The 21,156-nt window shown below is 53.7% G+C and overlaps 2 protein-coding genes and 1 non-coding gene across 3 annotated transcripts; 2 read left to right on the top strand and 1 right to left on the bottom strand.

Annotated features, from left to right (window-relative positions):
* The first annotated feature begins 8,307 nt into the window (after positions 1 to 8,307).
* LOC120647024 (ras-related protein RABH1b-like) lies at positions 8,308 to 10,312 on the top strand. Its single transcript, XM_039923620.1, has 6 exons — positions 8,308 to 8,650; positions 8,820 to 8,890; positions 9,117 to 9,205; positions 9,480 to 9,591; positions 9,760 to 9,850; positions 9,957 to 10,312. Exons 1-6 carry the CDS (start codon positions 8,531 to 8,533, stop codon positions 10,116 to 10,118), a joined length of 645 nt encoding a protein of 214 aa, XP_039779554.1. The 5' UTR covers positions 8,308 to 8,530; the 3' UTR covers positions 10,119 to 10,312.
* Positions 10,313 to 10,494: 182 nt separating this feature from the next.
* Positions 10,495 to 10,567, top strand: TRNAR-ACG. Its single transcript has one exon. It is a non-coding gene; the product is annotated as a tRNA-Arg (tRNA).
* A 420-nt stretch (positions 10,568 to 10,987) lies between these two features.
* On the bottom strand, positions 10,988 to 15,822 carry LOC120648878 (pumilio homolog 1-like). The gene is made up of 5 exons (XM_039925518.1): positions 14,159 to 15,822; positions 13,788 to 13,950; positions 12,583 to 12,746; positions 11,600 to 11,858; positions 10,988 to 11,524 (listed from the first exon to the last, which is right to left on the bottom strand). The coding sequence occupies exons 1-5, from the start codon at positions 15,499 to 15,501 to the stop codon at positions 11,420 to 11,422; spliced, it is 2,034 nt and encodes a 677-aa protein (XP_039781452.1). The 5' UTR covers positions 15,502 to 15,822; the 3' UTR covers positions 10,988 to 11,419.
* Positions 15,823 to 21,156: the final 5,334 nt, after the last annotated feature.

Below are 21,156 nucleotides of genomic sequence, written 5' to 3'. Positions count from 1 at the left end.
AGCAGCCCAATGACCAGCAGCCCAATGTTAGTAGGCAGTAGCGAGTACCATAGGCCAGCATCTAGGGCGGCTCGTTTGTGCACAAGTGCGTGGCCATCCATCGGTGTAGATCGATCGTGATGGCAAACACAATTCGGCTGGATAATTCAGATCAGAGTACGTGCTAGCACGTTCCGTGTCATGCTACATGAACAATGCTGGTCAAGAGCTATTTAGCTTGGTTTGGGAGTGGTAATTATGGATGTTCGACTCTTGGGACTTCATCATACAGTGAGTCTTAATGGTTCCTCGATCACCATGTGCTGGGCGTGCATTCTTGGCTAAGATTTCTCGTTGCTAAGATAGGCCATGCGTTTGTTTCTAGCTTACACCGGTCATTTTCAGTCACCAGCACGCCGGATGCCAGCGTTCGCATGAATTTCTCTGAACGCGGTGGATTCGGGCTCGGCTGTTCCTGCGCAAGAGTAGTGAATGCTGCTGCTGCAATGATATCGGTAGTTCCCCATTTGAAGATCTCCAGAATGCTAGAACAGGCGCGCGCCTCGCTTCTGGACCTCCAGTAGATTGAAGCAAATTCAAGAGCTGGACGGGCCACAGCCCCCGTATGGAACTGTATCAAATTGGAAAACACGTTTTTTTTAAAAAAAATACTCCATGCCTTAGAAACATTTTCTTTTTCGAGTGTCGGATCCCGGAAATGGAAGAAGGGGCAAAGAAATTTGGACGGCGACCTTTTTTTTTTCTTCTTTTCTTCCAACGGCGACTCATCTTGAAAGCATTAAAGGCCTCTTTTCTTCCCACGGCGACTCATCTTGAAAGCATTAAAGGCCGGAGGAAGACGGTCATGGAAGACGGTCATGGCTGTGTGTTTAGATTCGTAAAATGGTGGTAAAAAGTATCATATTGGACACTGTAGCATATTCTAGCATTTTTCATTTGTTTGTGGTAATTATTGTCCTATCATGACCTAACTAGGCCCAAAAAATTCGTCTCGTCGTGTACATCAAAACTATGCAATTAGTTTTTTATTTATCTACATTTAATTCTTCATACATGAGGTAAAAAATTTAATGTGATAGGTAAATAGTGAAGTTTGGATTGAGAAATTTTAGAACTAAACACAGCCCATATATACGTGGTGCTCGAGTGAAGTCCACCTGTTCCCATTAACTCCCCTTCAATTCCTGTTTCAATGCGCCCGCCCGCACGCAACGTCGCCGCTTTTAATTTCGCTGCGTAGTTCGGCGAGGTCGCCGGCCACCGAAACTCTCCCCTCCGTCCGATGCGGAGAAGGCCGCCCCCGATGCACGTGTGCTTGGCTTCTCTGTCTGCTCCATCTCCCCTGTTTTCACTGCTCGCCTGTCATTCAACCTGGGTGAATCAAATTTAAAAGTAGTCCACAAAGAAGGGGTCTTATTTTATGCATTTGAGTAGAAGCGCTCAGGTTACACTGTTACTGTATACTGTTAGTTTTTTTTAAACGAGACTGCTAGTATTGTTACCCACTCACTTCTAATCCAAACAGGGTGTTGTGCATGATTATTGATTGGTCGATCAGCACAAGTGCATTTGCGCCATATTGAGGTGGTTTGGTTACAATTACAAAAAAAAACAGTGGAGATAACAAAAGAAAACAACGTCCTTCAATGTGGGTAGCAGCTGAAATAATCAGAATCGGTGATGATTCAGGCGAACGGCGCCGATGTGGTGCCATGTGGCCGGAAGCCGGGAGGACGTGGCAGGGTGACGCCACATAAATGTTGTCCACTGTGCATGCCAATGATGATCCGGCTAGCTATGCATCTCTGCTTGCTGCCACCCGCGCGCAGGCGGCGAGGCCGCCGCCGCCACGGCGGTGCCTGCATCTCGTGCGCGCTCGCCCGCCGCGCCCGGCGGCTGCGCGCTGCGTGGATCACATGACGGGTCGGCGGAGCTCGCAAGGCAATGCACGGAGTACGCCGGTCGCGGTCGTGGTCGCCGATCGAATCGACCTGCCTGCCGACGCCGGTGAGCGAGTGAATGGGAAATTGAATACGCAATTGAACGCGGTCGAGGAGGGTACGCGCGCTACCGTCGCCAGATCACGTCGTCTCGGCGTACGTACACAAATTATACATGAGGCGGAGTACTTTGGGCAATCAATACGGGGAGTTAGGAGTCGCGCGGCCGCCGGTGGCGCGGCGAGAGGATCGCTCGCCCGCCCGCCTGAGAGTTGGGTGCGGCCTTTAAGGCGGCGATTACTGCCCGACGCGGCCGTACCCGATCTGATCATCGACCCCGGCGGAAGCTCATTACGCTGCTGCCTGCAGCCTGCCTGCCGGCTGCCAGTTTTTTGCGGGGATACGGATCCGATACGGGCGCTGCTGCTGCCTGGGCGCCTGGCACTGTGAACTGCGTCACGACCTCCGTAACTGGCAACCTGGGCACGGTGGGGGGTTGTTGGTTGTTGTGCTGTTGCTCCTAATTCGTTCGGTTAGAGTGTGTGTATGCTTCGTTATGCGGCACTAGCGCAGCACAGGTTATTCACTGTCAGGCTAAAACAGTTGTTACATGTTGGTGTATGGCTTCTACTTTAGCAGGCCAGCCGATTGATTACTGCATCATTCCTCTGCGCGCAGTTACCACAGTTTTATTTACTGTTGCTGCCAAATGCGGGTTCGGAGGTGCATGACAGAAACTGGAAGAAGTCTACATAACCCTCTAATTATTAAGGTCGGAGCACTTAACCCCCAACTATAAAACCGGATATCTAACACAATCAACTATCAAATACCGTGCACTTAGCCCCTTGGGGCGGTTTTGCTAAGCGGTTTCGCCACGCTTACGCTGACGTGGCCTCCTGACGCGTGGGGCCCACTTGTAAGCGACCAGCCTTTTTTCTTGCTCTGTTCTCCCGTCGCCGCCGCGCCGCTGCTCGCGGGCGGGCGTGCCTTCTCCACCTCCCCGGCGGCGTCGCCTCGGCGCAGCAGGAGAGCCGCGGGCCTCGCAGGCGGAGGGGGCAGAGGGAGGATGAGGGAGGAGGAGGGGGCAAGATCCACCGCCGTTGACCTCAGAAAGAGGGAGGTAGAGGAAGGGGGCGGCCATGGCGCCGCGCCGCGCCGCGCGAGGAGCTCGGCTGCCGCCATCGCGGCCGCGGCGGTGGCGAAGCCGATGCTTGCGCCGAGGAGCTCGACGGCCCCGCTCGAGCTGTGGCTCGACCTCGCCTCGCTGCGGCCCTGTTGCTGCTCGTCGCGCCGGCCCTCCTCTGCTCGCCGGGCGGCGGCAGCATACGGGTGCACGGCGGCCTCTGTCGGTACCCTGCAACTGGGGTACCCACTCCTACTGTGCCAAGACTCGCGTAGTTATCCGTAACTACGCCCTAAGGAGCTGAGCAGCCGGACTCCTGGGTTCCGACTCCATCTCACCGGACCAACGGTCCCGGACCCGCTTCCCGTTCGGGGACGGGTCCGGTGTCACCACGTGTCCCAGAGGTGGAAATGCTCAGCACCTGTGGCCGCGGACCCGGATCCCCGCAGGTGGGTCCGGGACCTCCACGTGCCATCCGGACTCCCGCAGGTGGGTCCGGGACCTCCACGTGCCATCCGGACTCCCGCAGGTGGGTCCGGGACCTCCACGTGCCATCCGGACCCCCCGTGAGCTCTCGGCTCAGCTAGCTACTCGGGAGGGGTCCGGAGCCACCACGTGTCGCGCAGACGCGGGCGCGGGCGCAAGCCTTCCGCTGGAAGCTCCCTCACCCACCCGCATTAAGTGCGAGTGGTTGAGGCAGGCTCTGCTGCCGCTGGGCACGGGGCAGCTTTTGTCAGTCCACACTGTGGATCGCCAGTTACCGAGGCGGCTCGTCAGTTACCAAGGCAAGCACTAAAGACGCAGCGCCGCGCCCATGGGCGACGAGTCATGATGACCAGCTACTGACTGGAGCAACAGTGCACGCTGCTACAGTGGACTGAGCCAGTAGTTCGGCGCTTCATCATGACCTCGACGCGCGGCTGCAGAGGCTGGACTCTACTCTGACAGGACAGCTCAAGACCATCCCTGGTCAGAAGCTACGCACGGAGGCCGACGACAAGATCTCCGGATCTGAGGCATTGAAGGCCAAAATGTAGTTTATAATACATCGCCGGGTCCACATGTCGGGGCCCCGCTCAGTGTACGTGCTCCCCTTGGACATATAAAAGGGAGAGCACGCCCGCTAGACCGTAGAGAGACAGATCCTCAGGATCTCCACAAGACAGACTCAAGCTCTCGCACCTTCTCACTCTCGTGGAAAGGCAATACAACACACAGTGGACGTAGGGTATTACGCTCCGGCGGCCCGAACCACTCTAAATCTTGCTGTGTTCATCGTGTTCTTGAGAGAGATCGATCTAAGACTAGCTAACCCCCGAGTACACACCCTCAGGGCTAGGGCGGGTGCCTTCCGCCACCCGGCCGTGGTTTGCAGCGCCACGACATTTGGCGCGCCAGGTAGGGGCGCTTTAGCTAGTTTTAGTTCATCTCTTGCTCATCTCCATGGCTCGGATGGTTGAGCACTCCCACCTCGACGACATTTGGAGATGACGGAGGGTGTGGCGTCATCCGCATCACACGCCTCTCGCCTTACTGCGCCAGGTGCAACCGTGCCCGTGGAGCAGCCACCGTCGGCAGCGGCGCGCGCTGCACATCGGCAAGAGTCAGGGCACCCGTCAAGGGCCCCCTCACAAGCTACGAGCGGCGGAGCGACAAATCCCAGCTCGCAGCATACCTTACTCATGTGAGAAAGCCCGCTCCGGCGGAAAGCCGACTCCGGTCGCACCAAGCCCGCTCCGGCGGAAAGCCGACTCCGGTCGCACCAAGCCGCTCCGGCGGAAAGCCGACTCCGGTCGCACCAAGCCCGCTCCGGCGGAAAGCCGGCTCTAGTGGCTCTCTCCGGCGGAAAGCCGACTCTGGTCGTACCCCCGACTCTACATCTCTGTAAGTCCTACTCTTAGAGGCCCAGCAGGGAATAAAATCTTTTCCTTTGTAACTATGTAGTACTTCCGTGTGGTCCAGTCCGGTGAGCCTCCCCCGTGGAGGGGTCCGGACCTCTGCGAACCAGGTTCAGGGAAGCGTATTCACCCTCCGGGGAGGTCCGGAGCCGTGTAGCCGCTTAGCCTGGTTCCGTACCCTAAGCCTGCATGCTCTACCTCCCTAGGGTGAGTACCGTAGTACCTAAGACTGGGGGCCCGGAGGTCCGGACAGCTCCGGCCTCAAACCCGTGTTCTGGCTTACATCGCACATCTCATGTACATCTAGTTATAAAGGAAAAGTTTATTCTCAGTTCGCCTCTAAGGATGTTACATTCCAATTTCGATCTACGCATTCTGTTTGCGCTAACCCCCACGTGGCTTCTTACTCTTGTGCGGTGATTGTGGTCCGAATTGAGTTGGCTAGTTAGTGACTTAGCTCCAGACCCCTCATGGAAGAGAGGGGTTCGGACCCCTGGGAACCTGCAGGTTCAGGGAAGCGCACTCATTCTCCGGGGAGGTCCGGAGCCGTGTAGCCGTTTAGCCTGGTTCCGTACCCTAAGCCTGCACGCACCACCTCCTGTGAATAAGTGCCGTAGTACCTAGGACTGGGAACCTGGAGGTCCGGATTTTCTCTTAACCTAAAGGCCGGCCCCTTGAGCTCCGTTCACTGAACCTAGCTGTCTATCTCAAAGGATTGCAGCCAGCAGGATTTGGGACCCGTGGGCACGCTACTAAGCATCTACCTTGAGTCATGTGCAGGTCCAAACGTGATGATGCAGCAGGTGACCCAAAGGATGGACGACGCGGGGCAAGACCCTTGCGGCGCGCACCGCTGGGCGCCAGAAGCAGCCAAGTTGCTCACAGTAGTGGCCCCACCTGCGGGTTCGTTGCCTCTCCCGAGGCGGGCCCGGGGGCCTCTGTCGGTACCCTGCAACTGGGGTACCCACTCCTACTGTGCCAAGACTCGCGTAGTTATCCGTAACTACGCCCTAAGGAGCTGAGCAGCCGGACTCCTGGGTTCCGACTCCATCTCACCGGACCAACGGTCCCGGACCCGCTTCCCGTTCGGGGACGGGTCCGGTGTCACCACGTGTCCCAGAGGTGGAAATGCTCAGCACCTGTGGCCGCGGACCCGGATCCCCGCAGGTGGGTCCGGGACCTCCACGTGCCATCCGGACTCCCGCAGGTGGGTCCGGGACCTCCACGTGCCATCCGGACTCCCGCAGGTGGGTCCGGGACCTCCACGTGCCATCCGGACCGCCCGTGAGCTCTCGGCTCAGCTAGCTACTCGGGAGGGGTCCGGAGCCACCACGTGTCGCGCAGACGCGGGCGCGGGCGCAAGCCTTCCGCTGGAAGCTCCCTCACCCACCCGCATTAAGTGCGAGTGGTTGAGGCAGGCTCTGCTGCCGCTGGGCACGGGGCAGCTTTTGTCAGTCCACACTGTGGATCGCCAGTTACCGAGGCGGCTCGTCAGTTACCAAGGCAAGCACTAAAGACGCAGCGCCGCGCCCATGGGCGACGAGTCATGATGACCAGCTACTGACTGGAGCAACAGTGCACGCTGCTACAGTGGACTGAGCCAGTAGTTCGGCGCTTCATCATGACCTCGACGCGCGGCTGCAGAGGCTGGACTCTACTCTGACAGGACAGCTCAAGACCATCCCTGGTCAGAAGCTACGCACGGAGGCCGACGACAAGATCTCCGGATCTGAGGCATTGAAGGCCAAAATGTAGTTTATAATACATCGCCGGGTCCACATGTCGGGGCCCCGCTCAGTGTACGTGCTCCCCTTGGACATATAAAAGGGAGAGCACGCCCGCTAGACCGTAGAGAGACAGATCCTCAGGATCTCCACAAGACAGACTCAAGCTCTCGCACCTTCTCACTCTCGTGGAAAGGCAATACAACACACAGTGGACGTAGGGTATTACGCTCCGGCGGCCCGAACCACTCTAAATCTTGCTGTGTTCATCGTGTTCTTGAGAGAGATCGATCTAAGACTAGCTAACCCCCGAGTACACACCCTCAGGGCTAGGGCGGGTGCCTTCCGCCACCCGGCCGTGGTTTGCAGCACCACGACAGCGGCCGCGGCGGTGGCGAAGCCGATGCTTGCGCCGAGGAGCTCGACGGCCCCGCTCGAGCTGTGGCTCGACCTCGCCTCGCTGCGGCCCTGTTGCTGCTCGTCGCGCCGGCCCTCCTCTGCTCGCCGGGCGGCGGCAGCATACGGGTGCACGGCGGCGTCGCAGCGGATGCTCGCGCGGAGGCCCCTTCCCCTCCCTCCCTCCCTCTTCCCCTGTCCCCTCCACGGCGGGAGCTCCGGCGGCGCGGCGGGGTGATTCCATGGCGGCGGCGGCGCGGCTAGCAATCCGGCGAGCACTCCTGCCTCCCTCCCCGGCTTCCTTCCCCTACAGCAGGCGGCCCTCCCTCCCTCCCTCCCCACGCCGGCGTGCTGTGCTCCGCGGCGGCGCCCCCCGGCGCAGGTCCACGACGGCGCCGAAGGCGGAGGCCCACGCGGGGCCATGGCGGCGACGGGAAAAAAACAGGGGAAGAAGAAAGGTTGTGTCGCTTACAAGTGGGCCCCACGCGTCAGGAGGCCACGTCAGCGTTCAGCGTGGCGAAACCGCTTAGCAAAACCGCCCCAGTGGCTAAGTGCACGGTATTTGATAGTTGGGTGTGTTAGATATCCGGTTTTATAGTTGGAGGGGTTAAATGCTCCGATTTTGATAGTTGGGGGTTATGTAGACTTCTTCAGACAGAAACTGCATGCTCCTCCTTGTCTCTTGGTTCTTTTTTTCTTGGAGAGGGCATTGCTCCTGCTTGTCGGGACCCACCGTTGCACAGCGGCATTTGGGGTCGAAAAAAGGGCTCAGCAAGTTTATGTCTTCTGTCCTTGGCCCATTAAGCAATCCACACAGCAACGTGGTTGTGTGTTACTGTGAACAATCTGGCCCAAGTCGTACAAAAAGTTCTAGCCCAACAAGATTGTTAAGCGGGAGGGAGGCGAGGTTCCAGCCCAACCCATCTGATCCTTTCAAAGAGTTAAGCGAGTCAAACCGGGCGTGTTTGGTTTGGACTTCGGACGGACGCGGCGCCGGAGGTGGGGGGCTCGCGCTAAGCTTCCGTTTTTTTCCCCCCTACCGGGATGGCGCTCGGGACGGAGCAGCCCACGGCTTGACGACGGTTCCTTGGCCAGTTGGCCCCCTCCCGCCCTTTTGACCGGAACCTGGGTTAGTTCCCCAGTTAGCGCTGACCCCACGCGATTTCTCATTCTCCACCCTCGTTGGCAGCTGGTGCAAGCAAGAAACGCTCCTCCCCCTTCCTTCCCCTCTTCGTCGGCCCACCCCGCGACGACGAAAAGCCAGCCTAGTTTGAAACGCCGAAAGCGACGCCCTTCTTCCCCGTTCAAAGCAATCGCCCTCCCCTTTTCTCCTCCCCCTTTCCATCAGCTGCACGCGTCCGGACCCGCCCCAGACACCAAGCTCGATCGTGGTCTCCAGCATAACCAGAAAAAGAAGAAGGCGGGCCTGGTGACGTACCGGATCCCATGGCGCCGGTGGTGTCGGCGCTGGCCAAGTACAAGCTGGTGTTCCTGGGCGACCAGGCCGTGGGCAAGACGGCCATCATCACCCGCTTCATGTACGACAAGTTCGACAACACCTACCAGGTTCGTTCCTTCATCTCCAAATCGCGCCGCGCCGCCGGTCCTCGGTTCTCTGCTTCTATCTCTGTCTCGGACGGAGAGCTCTCTCGGCGTATGTTTTGAACGATTAAGGCCGCCGGTCGGAGATATCTGATGATCCGCCGCGCTGCTTGCTAACCCTTGCACGATGCAGGCGACGATCGGGATCGACTTCCTCTCCAAGACGATGTACCTCGAGGATCGCACCGTCCGCCTCCAGCTCTGGTACATATCCAAAACGTTTCCTTCCGCTCTCAACCCTCAACTGAACCCGCTGCTCTGTAGATCGTCTAATTCCCCATGGAGTTCATGTGTGCTCGCCGGCGACTAGAGAGAAGATCGATCTCTCGAAACCGCCTTTTGTCCCCGATATAAACGGAAAGCAATTGCACAAATTGATTATGACAACTGGCAGGTTTGACAGAAAATTTGTAAATGCGAAAATGTGCAGGGACACAGCTGGGCAGGAGAGGTTCCGCAGCCTGATCCCGAGCTACATCAGAGACTCCTCCGTGGCCGTCATCGTTTACGATGTGACTGGTAAGTTGACCGTCTCCAAAAGATTTCCCCCTAGTGCACGATACTGTAGTTTTGCTTTCTACGCTAGATGGGAATCATGGGACATGAATTCGCACCTTGTATGTCGAGAAATTTCTGATTTCTGATTTCTTTCAAAAAAAGAAAGAAATATTCTTTCAGAAAACTACTACTAAGTTTCGAATTGTTTGTTTGATGGATCGGGTGAAAACGAGTTAGGTGAAAACGTCTGACTTCAACCTGTGCAATACCGGGCTCATGTCATCCTTCTTTGCAGACAGGCAATCCTTTTTGAATACGTCAAAGTGGATCGAGGAAGTGAATACACAAAGAGGTGGCGATGTGCTCATCTTCCTTGTCGGAAATAAAACTGACCTCGTCGACAAGAGGTTTGTATCTGTGAATCCTGTCATCAAGATAATATCAGTTTACTATTCCATTTCCATAGACAACGTCCCACGATATAAACTCAAAATGCAAGTATCCATTTTGTACTTCAATTTTTTGTATGGAGTCCAGAACTAGCCTTCTCAATTATATTCACTGGATGTAACCAGGAAAGTGTCCACTGACGAAGGAGAAGCCAAAGCACAGGAGCATGGCGCCATGTTCATAGAAACCAGTGCAAAAGCTGGGTTCAACATCAAGGTTCCCAGTCCTGAATACTACTTTTTCCCCCCATTATCTTTCACACGCAGAAGTCCTCCATTGCTTATCTTTGACTGCTCACCAAACACTTGGTGGGATCCTGCAGCCTCTGTTCCGCAAGATCGCTGGATCCCTTCCTGGAATGGACGCTCTCTCGTCAGCAAAGCAGGAAGACATGGTGGACATAAACCTCAGGCCTTCTACCGGGTCGTCAGCTTCAGGCGCGGCTTCGCATGCAGAGCAAAAATCAGGTGGTTGCTCCTGTTGAGACTTGCAGAGTTTTATGTTCAGAGAAGATGCAGTAGTAGGGATACTACATTTGAGTTAATACTTCCGTAGAGATGAAGAGTGATATCCGTGGGGAAGAAGCCAATTTCTGTGTATAAACATTTTTGTCAAGTTGCCATACATAACTTGTTTTGGAACCCAGGGATATAATCAAATCTGTGAAAGCTAGCATCATCTCTCTTTTACAAAATACCAAACCAAATCAAAATACTCGCCGCCAATATTCAGATATACCAGAGCCACTCCCTGAGGAGCAGTACTCGTAAATCAATCTTAGTAGCATATCCGTAAATGTCGCACTGTGGTCAGACTTACGAGATTGTTAAAAATATATTTAGCAAAACAGAAGCATCAAGGACTCCATGGCCCAATGGATAAGGCGCTGGTCTACGGAACCAGAGATTCTGGGTTCGATCCCCAGTGGAGTCGTATTTTCTTTTTGGCACTTTCGTTTTATCAGTTCCTCCCCTTCCTGGACGCCTGCAGGCTGCAGCACTGCTGCTGCTACCCTTATTCACAGGTGGTTCCATTCACTGGTATCCGGAATAGAAAGCCAGTTTCTGTGTACAGGGGGTCAGTTCTTGCTTTATCTAAGTTCAGAACTCGGCTGCTGGTACGATGCATGTCGGCAGTATATGCTCAAATCCTGATTCCATTCCAGCATCGACGGAGGCCATTATTTACAGCAGCAAGCTAGTTGCTCAAAGGTTTTTCCTAGAGAAAACCATAGCAAAGTGCATCACTTCACCAAGAAAATTGGCGACTTCTCATTATCAGAACTAGCAGATCGGTGCTGCATCACTTCAACTTCTTTTTCCTAAAACAAAGCTCACGTAAAAATTACACCAATTTCCACAAAATGTCATTCCTCAAAACACAACATTTATGTATAAAAAGCAACAAGTATAACGACTTGTTCAACAGTAACAATTCACACAATCCAACGTGGAAACAAATACAGCAGATACAGCGGAGAAAGCACACGGGTTCTTTTACAACTCCACACTACAGCACCACCATCAGGACAGGCGTGCAGCAAAAAAAACTACACCACGGAAGACAGAAGGGCGGGTACCACCTGGGGAAAATCTTTACAACCTGACGATAACTTAAACCGATGTTCTTGTAACCAAAATCCGCCTTTTCAGGACCCTGACGAGGCTCGTGTTGGGCAGGGTGTGGACAGGTACATTATGGTGAACAGCTAGTGAACATAAATTGACAACAATGAAATACAGGCAGCCTTCTTGGTACCACAGGTATACAAGTTGTACACCTCTCTCACCTCCTGGAGAGGGCCCTGGAGATCCTTTTGCAACAGGGGCTAGTCCGGATGGCGTCCTCATGAGGGCGGATAGCTTCAACAAGGGCATTGTGAAGATGGCCCTGCCATGGAGGAAACAAATGTGAAGGGAGGGAATGCAATGTAGATGATGTACTGATGTGCTATGCCATACTCACCCTGGTGTTGAGAAGGGCAGTGTAGATGACGTAGTTGGCGTAAGGGTCTTGCAGCAGTTGCTCAAAATGAGACCCATTGAGCAATTCACGCACTATGACAGCTTTGGCATCATCTGGGAAAATCTTCAGGCATTTCTCCACCACGTTGCTGCTCACCTTCTGCTTTGAGAGATAAATATACCCCCCTTCAAACTGAGATGCCAAGTGAGCATTTGCAGAAGGAATTTTCAGATTCAGAACATATTGTACCACATAGTTCCTGGAATAATGGGAAATGGGAAAGCAATCTTAGTTTTGTGGGATGAGGGTACAGCATTGCCAGCAGTATAGAGAAATAAAATCCTAAAATATAATAGATAGAATATAATAAACACCCTTGGACCGATGAATGAATTTACCAATCTAAAGGAAATGGACGACCGGCCTATTCAAACAAGAGTTATGGAAATCCATTTACTACTGACCACGAGAAGTATAGTCCTGTCAAGCACAGGTTGGGTTACCTTCACTTTTATAAAATTATAAAGGTAGAAACCATTTAGTTCATCTAGGTAGCAGCTTGGCACAAAGTTCATATACTATCCACACATTTTTAATTTCATTAATCACTGTCCCTGTTAATATAATATGTTATCTTCCGAAAGTATCTACAAGGGATCACTGAGAGCTTCTGAAACATACATAGATTTGAACCAAGATACATATATACATGTTTATATCAACAAGGGAAAACATAAATTTTCTGCACTAAATTAAGTCACTGGTGTGAAGTTAGCTCCAACATAGACTAGCTTTGTGCAAAAACAAGATATACAAGAGATGATCATCAGTATTGAAAAATATGAAAGCAGAGAACTAACAAGGTACAAGGACATTCTACTGTTCTACAGTCTACCTGACAGATCAGTACTGCATGGGAAAAATAAGCACAACACAATGGTGTTTCTTGCATCATTATTCATTATAAGCAACCAAGGGCTTACCCAAATGGATCTTGAGCAAGTTCAAAGCCACGAGCACATATTTCCACAATTAGCTTGGCCTGGTAGGCACCACGGGCACTAGAGATGCAACGTTGTAGAACACAGCATCCATGGCGATGTATCGCCATATCAAAACAGTTAGCTGCAGCGGCCTCATATATGAACTGTTTAAAAACAGTAAATATAAATATGTTGTGCATGCTCTAGTAAAGTAAGATAGGATTAATCTATACTTAGCAAATATTTGCTAGCATAAGAATTTCATGACAACATTGATCTCTAGCAATATAAGTTATGAAGAGTTAATATGAAAATTTGAGCATACATACAGTAAGGACTCGTTATTTTCACTTGAAAATCTGAGGTACTGAAAATTAGCAACATGATCGAATCTACCTCCAATTACTTTCTGTATGACTAGTGCATAAAACCCATGCGTACAAACAGAACATATCTTGCCATGCACAGGTCATGTGTATAGTTATGCCAAAGACACGATTGACGAAAGAAAAAAACACAAGATCTCATAGAAGAGTGAGGTAAACTCTTAAGGTAGATCGCAAGACATCACCATCACTGACAAATGATATGCATCAAGAAAATATGACTAAAAATTTAGTAAAGCATAGCAACAGTTTGGTTATTAGTTACTGAACTTAGTTCAATTTGGTGTATTATGTCATTTCAGGTCCCAAACTTTGTAATGACTTGATTCGTCCCTCTAACTTTGAATACAAGTGGATCCAGACCTCATCAATTTCATGAATCATGAAGAACCCAAAATTAATCTTTGATAGTAATGTATACAGAAGCAAAGATTAAAAAAAATCATGTTTACATACTGATGAGTGGCTTCATGTTTGTTTTAGTTTGTAAGAAAAAAATATTTTTAAAGAAATGGCAAGAGCTAAGCCATGTGAAGATAACTACTTCATGCAAGAAAACGTCTGATTACAGACGCATATGAGCGCACATTGCTAAATGAAATTATGAGATGCTTGTGCTTGATTGCACTAGATCATGCAAACTGTATGGGTATCCACAGCCAGTAGATTCCATGAGTTCAGAACCATTTCTGTAACTTATGTGCAGACTGCCAGTTACTCAAGGGCAATGACTTGACAAAGAATGCAACAGCTACTTACTCGGAGTCAGAAGTTACAAACAGAAGAAACAAGTTTGCAAAATAGGAACTGTTGGGTTACCTTGTTCTCATCTGCCCCAAAGTTTGTCAGGCACTTCTGTATTACATGATTACCGTTAGGGTCATTGACAAGCTCCATGAAGGCTGGCTGTAGGGCTGAAGTAATAAGTACAATCTGCTCTCTGGTCGTAACAGTCTCAATCAATTTCTGTACTGCCCTTGTCCTGAAACAAATCAAGACAAGCAAATCATCAGCATCATAGCATCCACAGCACACTTTTTGATGCCTGCATACTTCATTGTACTGACTCAAACAACAACATTCTGAAATCAGCAATTGCCATAATTGATTAACAAGTACAAATGCATCTAGTGTTAGACAGGGCTAATAATGCAAATGTTTGATTAATTTTCAGAAGAAAGTATAATTACCCATGCATGTTTAGACAGATAGCAACCAGCCTCAGAGGATCTTGTGTCAGCACAACGATGATCCTCAGCCTTTGCTCTTCATCACACACGTCCAGCATCTTCTGTACAAGATAGTTGGCAAAAGAGTTGATCATAAGATCTGCAATGTGGTTGATGATTCCTTCAAAGATCACATCCACATGATGCTTCCCTTCCTCAAACTTCTGCTGCAAATACCGGCACCCATACTGGTCCTTGGCCATAAAATAGATGTACTCCTTAACTCGAACCATGTTCTCATACCTCATAGTCCTAGAATTCCCAGGCTCCGGTGTCCTGTTGTTGATAAACTGCTGAAATCTCCTCTCCAGCCCACGTTCCGAAAAGTTCATGTTCTTCTTCCCATCAAACATCATACTGTTCTCACAACGAAATGCCTCAAACTGATTTACATTTCTTGCAAACCCGTTGTCTGCCACGGGGAGACCATATGCATATTGTACCATTGGTCCACCACGGACGTCAAGAGCAATCGGACTGGGACTGAAAAACTCTGCACCAGTGTGCCTGGAAAGCAAGTAGGACTCGGCGAGATCAGGGTGCACCAAACCTTGGCCCCAACCAATGCCCGTGCCATGCCCTACCCTATTGTACATGAAGCCGCCAATGCTGGCGTCCAGGCCTCTGGGGAAGCCGCCGTAGCCATCCAAGCCGACGTCCGACAGGAAGCGCTGCGGCCGTGCTGCGACGTACCCGACGGGTTTGGCCTGATCAAGGAACACGTGTTCATGGTGGACGGAAGAACCTGGCGCCGCGAAGTTGTACCCATGGTAGGCGCCGCGCGCCGCGGAGACATCAGTCGGGGCCGGGCTCTTGACTGGAGGCGGGGCCAGCGGGCCCTGGCGCTGGAGCGCGGCCTGCGCGCCCGCGGCGGGCGCGTCCCCGATGCGCAGGCCGCGGAGCTGGCTCGCGAGCCACTGCTGGTCCGGGTCGACCACCGCCCGCGCCGCCGGCGGCGGCGGTGGCACTGCGCTACCGACGAACGGTCCCGACGCCGGCGACGGCACGGAGCCCACGGAGAGCGGCGCGGCGAAGGCCACGCCGCCTCCCTGGGGTGGGGCGCCATCATCGCGACGGTTCAGGACCATGGCGAAGTAGCCGTCCTCACCGTAGCGCGGCGCGGCGTAGCCGTGGCCGCCCGCGGCGCCATGCACGCCGTTGCCGTGGCCGGTGACGCCGACGCCGACGCCGCGCTGGCCCTGCGGCGACGTGACGTGGGGGATCTCGCTGAGGAGCAAGTCCATCTCTTTCTCCTCCGTCCTCTCCGCCGCCGCCACCACCACCTTCGCGCCCCTCATCTCCATACGGATCAACAACACTGGCGCGCAACCCGAGAAAAGAAGACGATGGGAAATCAAAACCCCCCCAGAGAGACGAAAGATCCGATCAGATTGCGGGAGTGGGGACGGAATTGCGGAGCTGGGAGGGGGCGAGGGGACGGCGAATCCGGGGGGTCGGTTGGGGGGATCCGGATTGGGGAGCAGGGGTTAGCAGTGGTATCGCATTGGAGGGAGGGAGGCGGAGGAGGTGGAGAGGCCGGTGAGGCATGCAAAAGGGGAGAGGCGGAGGACGGCCGATGGGGTGCAGGGGTTTTATAGCCAAATTTACTGGGCTGCAGGGTTGGGCTTTGGCGGCTTTGCTCAGCTCATCCCTTCTCCCGCAATCCTCCTGCAGTCCTGCCTGCGCCATTGGTCAAGGCACTACACACCGCGTTGCTACACGCATCATCCATCTGGCTGTTAACCATGATCTGTTTGCGGCCTCAGAAAAAAAAACTTGATCTTTTTGTTTGCATGCGCAGAAGTAGGGAATGAAAGGTCATGATATTCTTCGCGAGCAAAAAAAAAAGAAATAAAGAACGAAAATGTTGGATATGCTGTGGTTCAACGTGTTAAATTCATTGACAATTAGTCCTGCACAATGGTTTCAAAAAAAAAAAAAAAATTAGTCCTGCACAAAGCAATGGAGGACTTTATTGATCTTAAAGTAACCATGGAAAAAATTAAACCACATTTATTGATCTTAGGCCAGTTTCAGTGGGAGTTTCATATAAAGTTTCATGACATTAAATATCATCAATTTTGCTGACGTGGCAAGGAGAGAGAAGGTTAGAGTTTTATAGGATGTGAGGAGAGTTTCATCACCATGAAACTCATCTGGCACGGTTACCTAGTTCCCAATCTAGATATTTGTGCCCATGAAACTCCCACTAAAACTGGCCTTAAGTGCATGATGGTGTCGGGTACCATAATTAGAGGCACCCTAATCAGGAGGACTAAATCGCCCTAAAAACGCAAAACACGGCCCACGAAGGCCTACAGCCTCATTTCAAATCCGGAGGAAAGGAAATGACTCAAAGAAGCCCAATCCACGGCTCATGTACACAGTGCGGCTCCTCCGAGTCCCCTCGAACCCGCGGGGCAATCTCCGTCTCGCTCGAGAGCCTCCCGCCGGGACCCTCGACAAGCGCCTCACGTTTCCGCTTTGCTTGAGGGTAGTGAGCCTACCCTCGAGAGAGCGTACTGACTCCGCCTCGCTCGAGGCCACCCCTAGACGGAAGGGACAAACGGCCCTTCTGTTTGCCCGCCCGCAGTACGGAGGCATTAAATGACAACCACTCCTCCGCAGCGCCCGGGTCAGACGACGTCAGGCTGCCATTCCCCACAGTGGTTGTGACCGGAGTCCCGTCCGCCAGCTCCGGTCACTGCTCTGCCATCCCTGGCGCTGCGGCGACACTATGGGAAGCTGCGATGCTGTGCAAGACATGCTCGGCACTGCTCCAACCAATGTGCTGCCAACTCCCCGTACTTCCCTCGTGCTTTTCCTCCGCAGAAACCCTCGAACGGCGTGGGCGCGACCCTCGGGCGCGGTCCAGACCTTGACCAGATCAAGACCCCCGCTTGCAGGACCCTCGGAGCGCCGCCACGTCGAACGCGGGGAACGGTACTCTCCACAGGAACCACCACGCCGCCCGCTGGAGCTGCTAGGACGCCGGCGCGATCTCCGCAAGGCCAAGGACAACTATCACGCCAAGCGCCATACCCCACAGTGTACTTTCTACATTGCTCAACCACTGCACCCCCGCGATTCGGGGAGAATACGACGACTTCTCCGTTCTCCCGTACATGTACACCGCCCCTCCTTGTGTCTTTAAAAGGGGAAGGCTTTCACTATCCTCTCCATCGGATCTGGACTATTCTACGTATTCAGCGCAACTCACAAGAGCACACACGCTCTTCTGAGCCCCGATATTGGCACTCGCCTCAATCAACTCCTCCACTAGCAGAGACCTGGGAGCTTTCCTCCCTCTCTCACCTCGCTTTTACCCCCTACTGCAGGCACCTCGGCGCAAGACAGTACAGTGCCCTCGCACACTCCTTTGCTGGACGTACGACCCCGCGGCCGGAACCAGGATAAACCATGCGTCCCCATACTGCCTCTTGCATCAACCATCTAGGATTAGGGACACGCAGCATCATCACTAGTTGGTGCCAGGCCCACGGGGTCAGGACACCGACGGTTGGCGCGCCAGGTAGGGGCCAGCTGCGTGACATCTTGTCTTCGTTCTCTCTTTTTTTCCTGGATGGCGAACGAGCCGCGCCTATTCTCGGCGGGCACGATGCTCCGGTTCGGGAGTCTTGACTTCGTCGCGACCGGCGACGGCTACGGCGCGGACATCCTCCCGCACGAAGCCAGCCCTGACACACCGACACCGCCATTCCGGCGCGGGAGGTGCCCTCGCCGACACGCGCGGCAAGTGCGCATGGCATGGCGCGGAGCGGCTCGCCTTGCCTTCCCCACACGGGTTGAGGCAAGCGAGTCGCAGTCCGGCGCCGCGACGGAGGACGTTGTCACCTCACCATCACCGACTGCGGGAACGGCTCGCCTTGCCTCCCCCACATGGGTCGAGGCTGGCGGGTCGCAGCCCGTCACCGTGGCGGAGGACGTCACCGCTTCACCGCCACCCATTGCAGCGACGATGCCTCCCGAGGAGGGGCGACCGCGACGTCGCCCCTTCCTCCTGGTATGCACACTCCCGCTGCAACCCACACTTCATCCGTCAGCCCCCACGTAGGCGTGTACGAGGACTTGTCGGGTCATCATCTGATCTCAATCCGCAACCTCATCGCACCGCCACTTGACAGCTCGTACCCCGATTCCGCGGATGAAGGGTACGTCTTCGTGCGCGAACGCGTCGCCCCGGACTTCTCTGGAGTTCGCGATCACGAAGCATTTCTGGCGTTTCAAGCTACGACGGACTAATGCTTCGCCTGCTCCGACGACTCCAGCGAGGGAGACTGCGATCTCACCCGGGAGTTCTTCATGATCAAGCTGGCGGAACAGGACGACGCCGCGACTAACGACGCGGAAAGCCCACCGGCGAACTCACCAGTTGAGCCACCGATGAACTCCGCAGCGCCCACAACAGCCACTCCGACGAACGGCGCCCAGAACTAACGCTTGGAATATTTAGCAGCTATGTCGCTTCTATCCTTAAATTCCATGCTCTTTTTACATAGTTTGTACTTGTATTTCATATTTCCCGGAATAATAAAGGAGTACAATTTACTTATTTATTTTCTGGGAACCTTCCGAACCCTCAGGGGCTCGGATGCGCATGAACACCGAGGAAAGCTCGGCTTTACCCTCGGTAAAGCCAAGCCTCCCTCGGGGGCTACTACGGGGGGAACCCCCGAACGTCCCCAAAGCATCGTCACCGTTTTTTGAAAAAATTTCGTATCTAAGATTCTCGTATACTTAGAAAAGTGGATGCGAGGCGTAAGCGACTACGGTACAGGGCCGGCCGAGCCGCAGGACCGCCTACGCCTCCGGGATACGGCATCTCCACTCACCACCCTACGCAGAAATTTATCTAAGTCACATACGATAGCATGAAAACTTAGTAACAAAAATGGTGCGCACGAACGCACAAGGCCTCGAGCGGCCAACATTGTCGGTTTACATTAATCTGTCTGAAAACTTAGTAACAAAAATGGTGCGCATGAACGCACAAGGCCTCGAGCGGCCAACACTGTCGGTTTACATTAATCTGTCTTCTCGCATAGAAACATGTTTAAGGTAAATTGCTAATTCGACTGCATGGGCTCTACGAGCCACCGACTTTCTACAGGTCCCCCTCTCCGTCGCGTGTACCCTCGAGGGCCACCCTCGGGGGCTACACCCCGCATACAAGCCGGCAAACGAGAAGGGCGAAGTCTTCACCAATGCTTGGAACATTCAACAGCTACGTCGCTTCTATCCTTAGAATTCCAAGCTATTTGTACATCGCTTGTACTCGTATTTAAAATTTCCCGAAGCAATAAAGGAGTATGCTTTACTTATTTATCTTTGGGAACTCTCCGAACCCTCGGGGGCTCGGATGCGCACGAACACTGAGGTACGCTCGGCTTTACCCTCGGCAAAGCCAAGCCTCCCTCGGGGGCTACTACGGGGGAACCCCCGAACGTCCCCGAAAATCGCCAATGTTTTTTCGAAAAATTTCCGTATCTAAGTTTCTCGTGTACTTAGAAAGGTAGACGCAAGGCGTAAGCGACTAAGGAACGGGATCGGCCGAGTCGCGGGACCGCCTACGCCTCCGGGATACGGCATCCCCACTCACCTCCCTACGCCTAAGTCACTTATGAATGACAACTTCCTCGCTGAAACCTATCTAACACGCATACGAGAACACGGGGGTTAAGTAGCAAAAAGCGAAGGTTCGAACGCACAAGGCCTCAATGGGCCACACTGTCGATTACGACAAGTACTAACTTATTACATGGGCTCCGAGGCCCAGACTTCCTACAGGTTATCCTCCCCCCTTGCGAGTCTTCAACGGCATCGAATTCAGCTATGGGGGGATGTCAGCTTCAAGCTTCCCGGCCAGGACAGTGGCGATCTCCTCGGCGGCTGTGTCAGCGTCATCCATGATGGCCGACGCAGCATCCGCATCGGCGTCGGTTGGGACGACATACTCCGACGACACCCTCTTAAGATCCATGATGTAGTGCATCGAGGCCACGATAAGGGCTCGTAGGACACCGAGGCGGAAGGTGCTCTTGGCGTGCTCGGTGATCCGGCCACCTAGTGCTCGTAGGCGGCTGGCCACCGAGCTACCAGATTGAGCACTGCTCCCCTCGAGCTCCTGACACACGGCCACGGTGGTCCGCGCTAGTTCGGCGTATTCGTCTTGCGCCACCGTGAACGCCGTGTTGGCAGCTTCCTTTGCCGCGGTCTCGTCCGCCACCTTCTTCCTCAGCTCTGAACAGGGGAACCAAGATAAGTTGCGATAAACTCAAATCAAACGACAATGAAATTTCGAACACTTACCCACGATATTTTTCTGCGCCTCTTCCTGCTGGACCCGCGCGGCTTCCTCGAGCGCAGACAAGGAGTCCTCCTTCTCCTTGAGGGCAGCCTCCGTGTTCTGGAGGGCCACGACCTTTTCCTCGAGGGCTTTGCCCTTTTCCTCGAGAGTCCCGGCGAGCGTGGCAACAGTCGCCCTCTCATGTTGGAGCTCGGTTTCCTTGCATTGGAGCTCGGCCTCCTTCGCTTCAAGGGCTTGCTCCTTCTCCTCGAGCGCCGCTCTGGCTTGCCGCAGCTCGGCCTCACGTGCCTCGGCCTCCTAGGCCTTCTGGTCGGCTGCGGCTTGCTAGGCATCGCGCTCACTGGTGGCTCGGGCTAGCTCCTGCTCCAGCTTTCGGATGCGTGCCTCCAGGGGTGTCAATAGGGAGGCGTGTGAAAAGACATGAGAGGAAAGCAAACTCGCAATATCGAAAGTGGACAAATAGAACACTTACGCTACTGGAATCGTGGTACGCCTTCGAAAAGAGATCCACGATTCGGGAAAGCCCCTCCTCGATCTGGCCTCCGACGGCCATATGGTTGCGCCAGGCGTCGCCCTCCTCCTGCTCGGCGTCGGCAAAATCCGAGGGAACGATGTGGGCCCGCCAGTCATC

Source organism: Panicum virgatum, chromosome 9K (genome assembly GCF_016808335.1).
Source record: "Panicum virgatum strain AP13 chromosome 9K, P.virgatum_v5, whole genome shotgun sequence".
Lineage (NCBI taxonomy): Eukaryota > Viridiplantae > Streptophyta > Magnoliopsida > Poales > Poaceae > Panicum > Panicum virgatum.
This window is presented reverse-complemented; position numbering and strand designations above follow the sequence as displayed.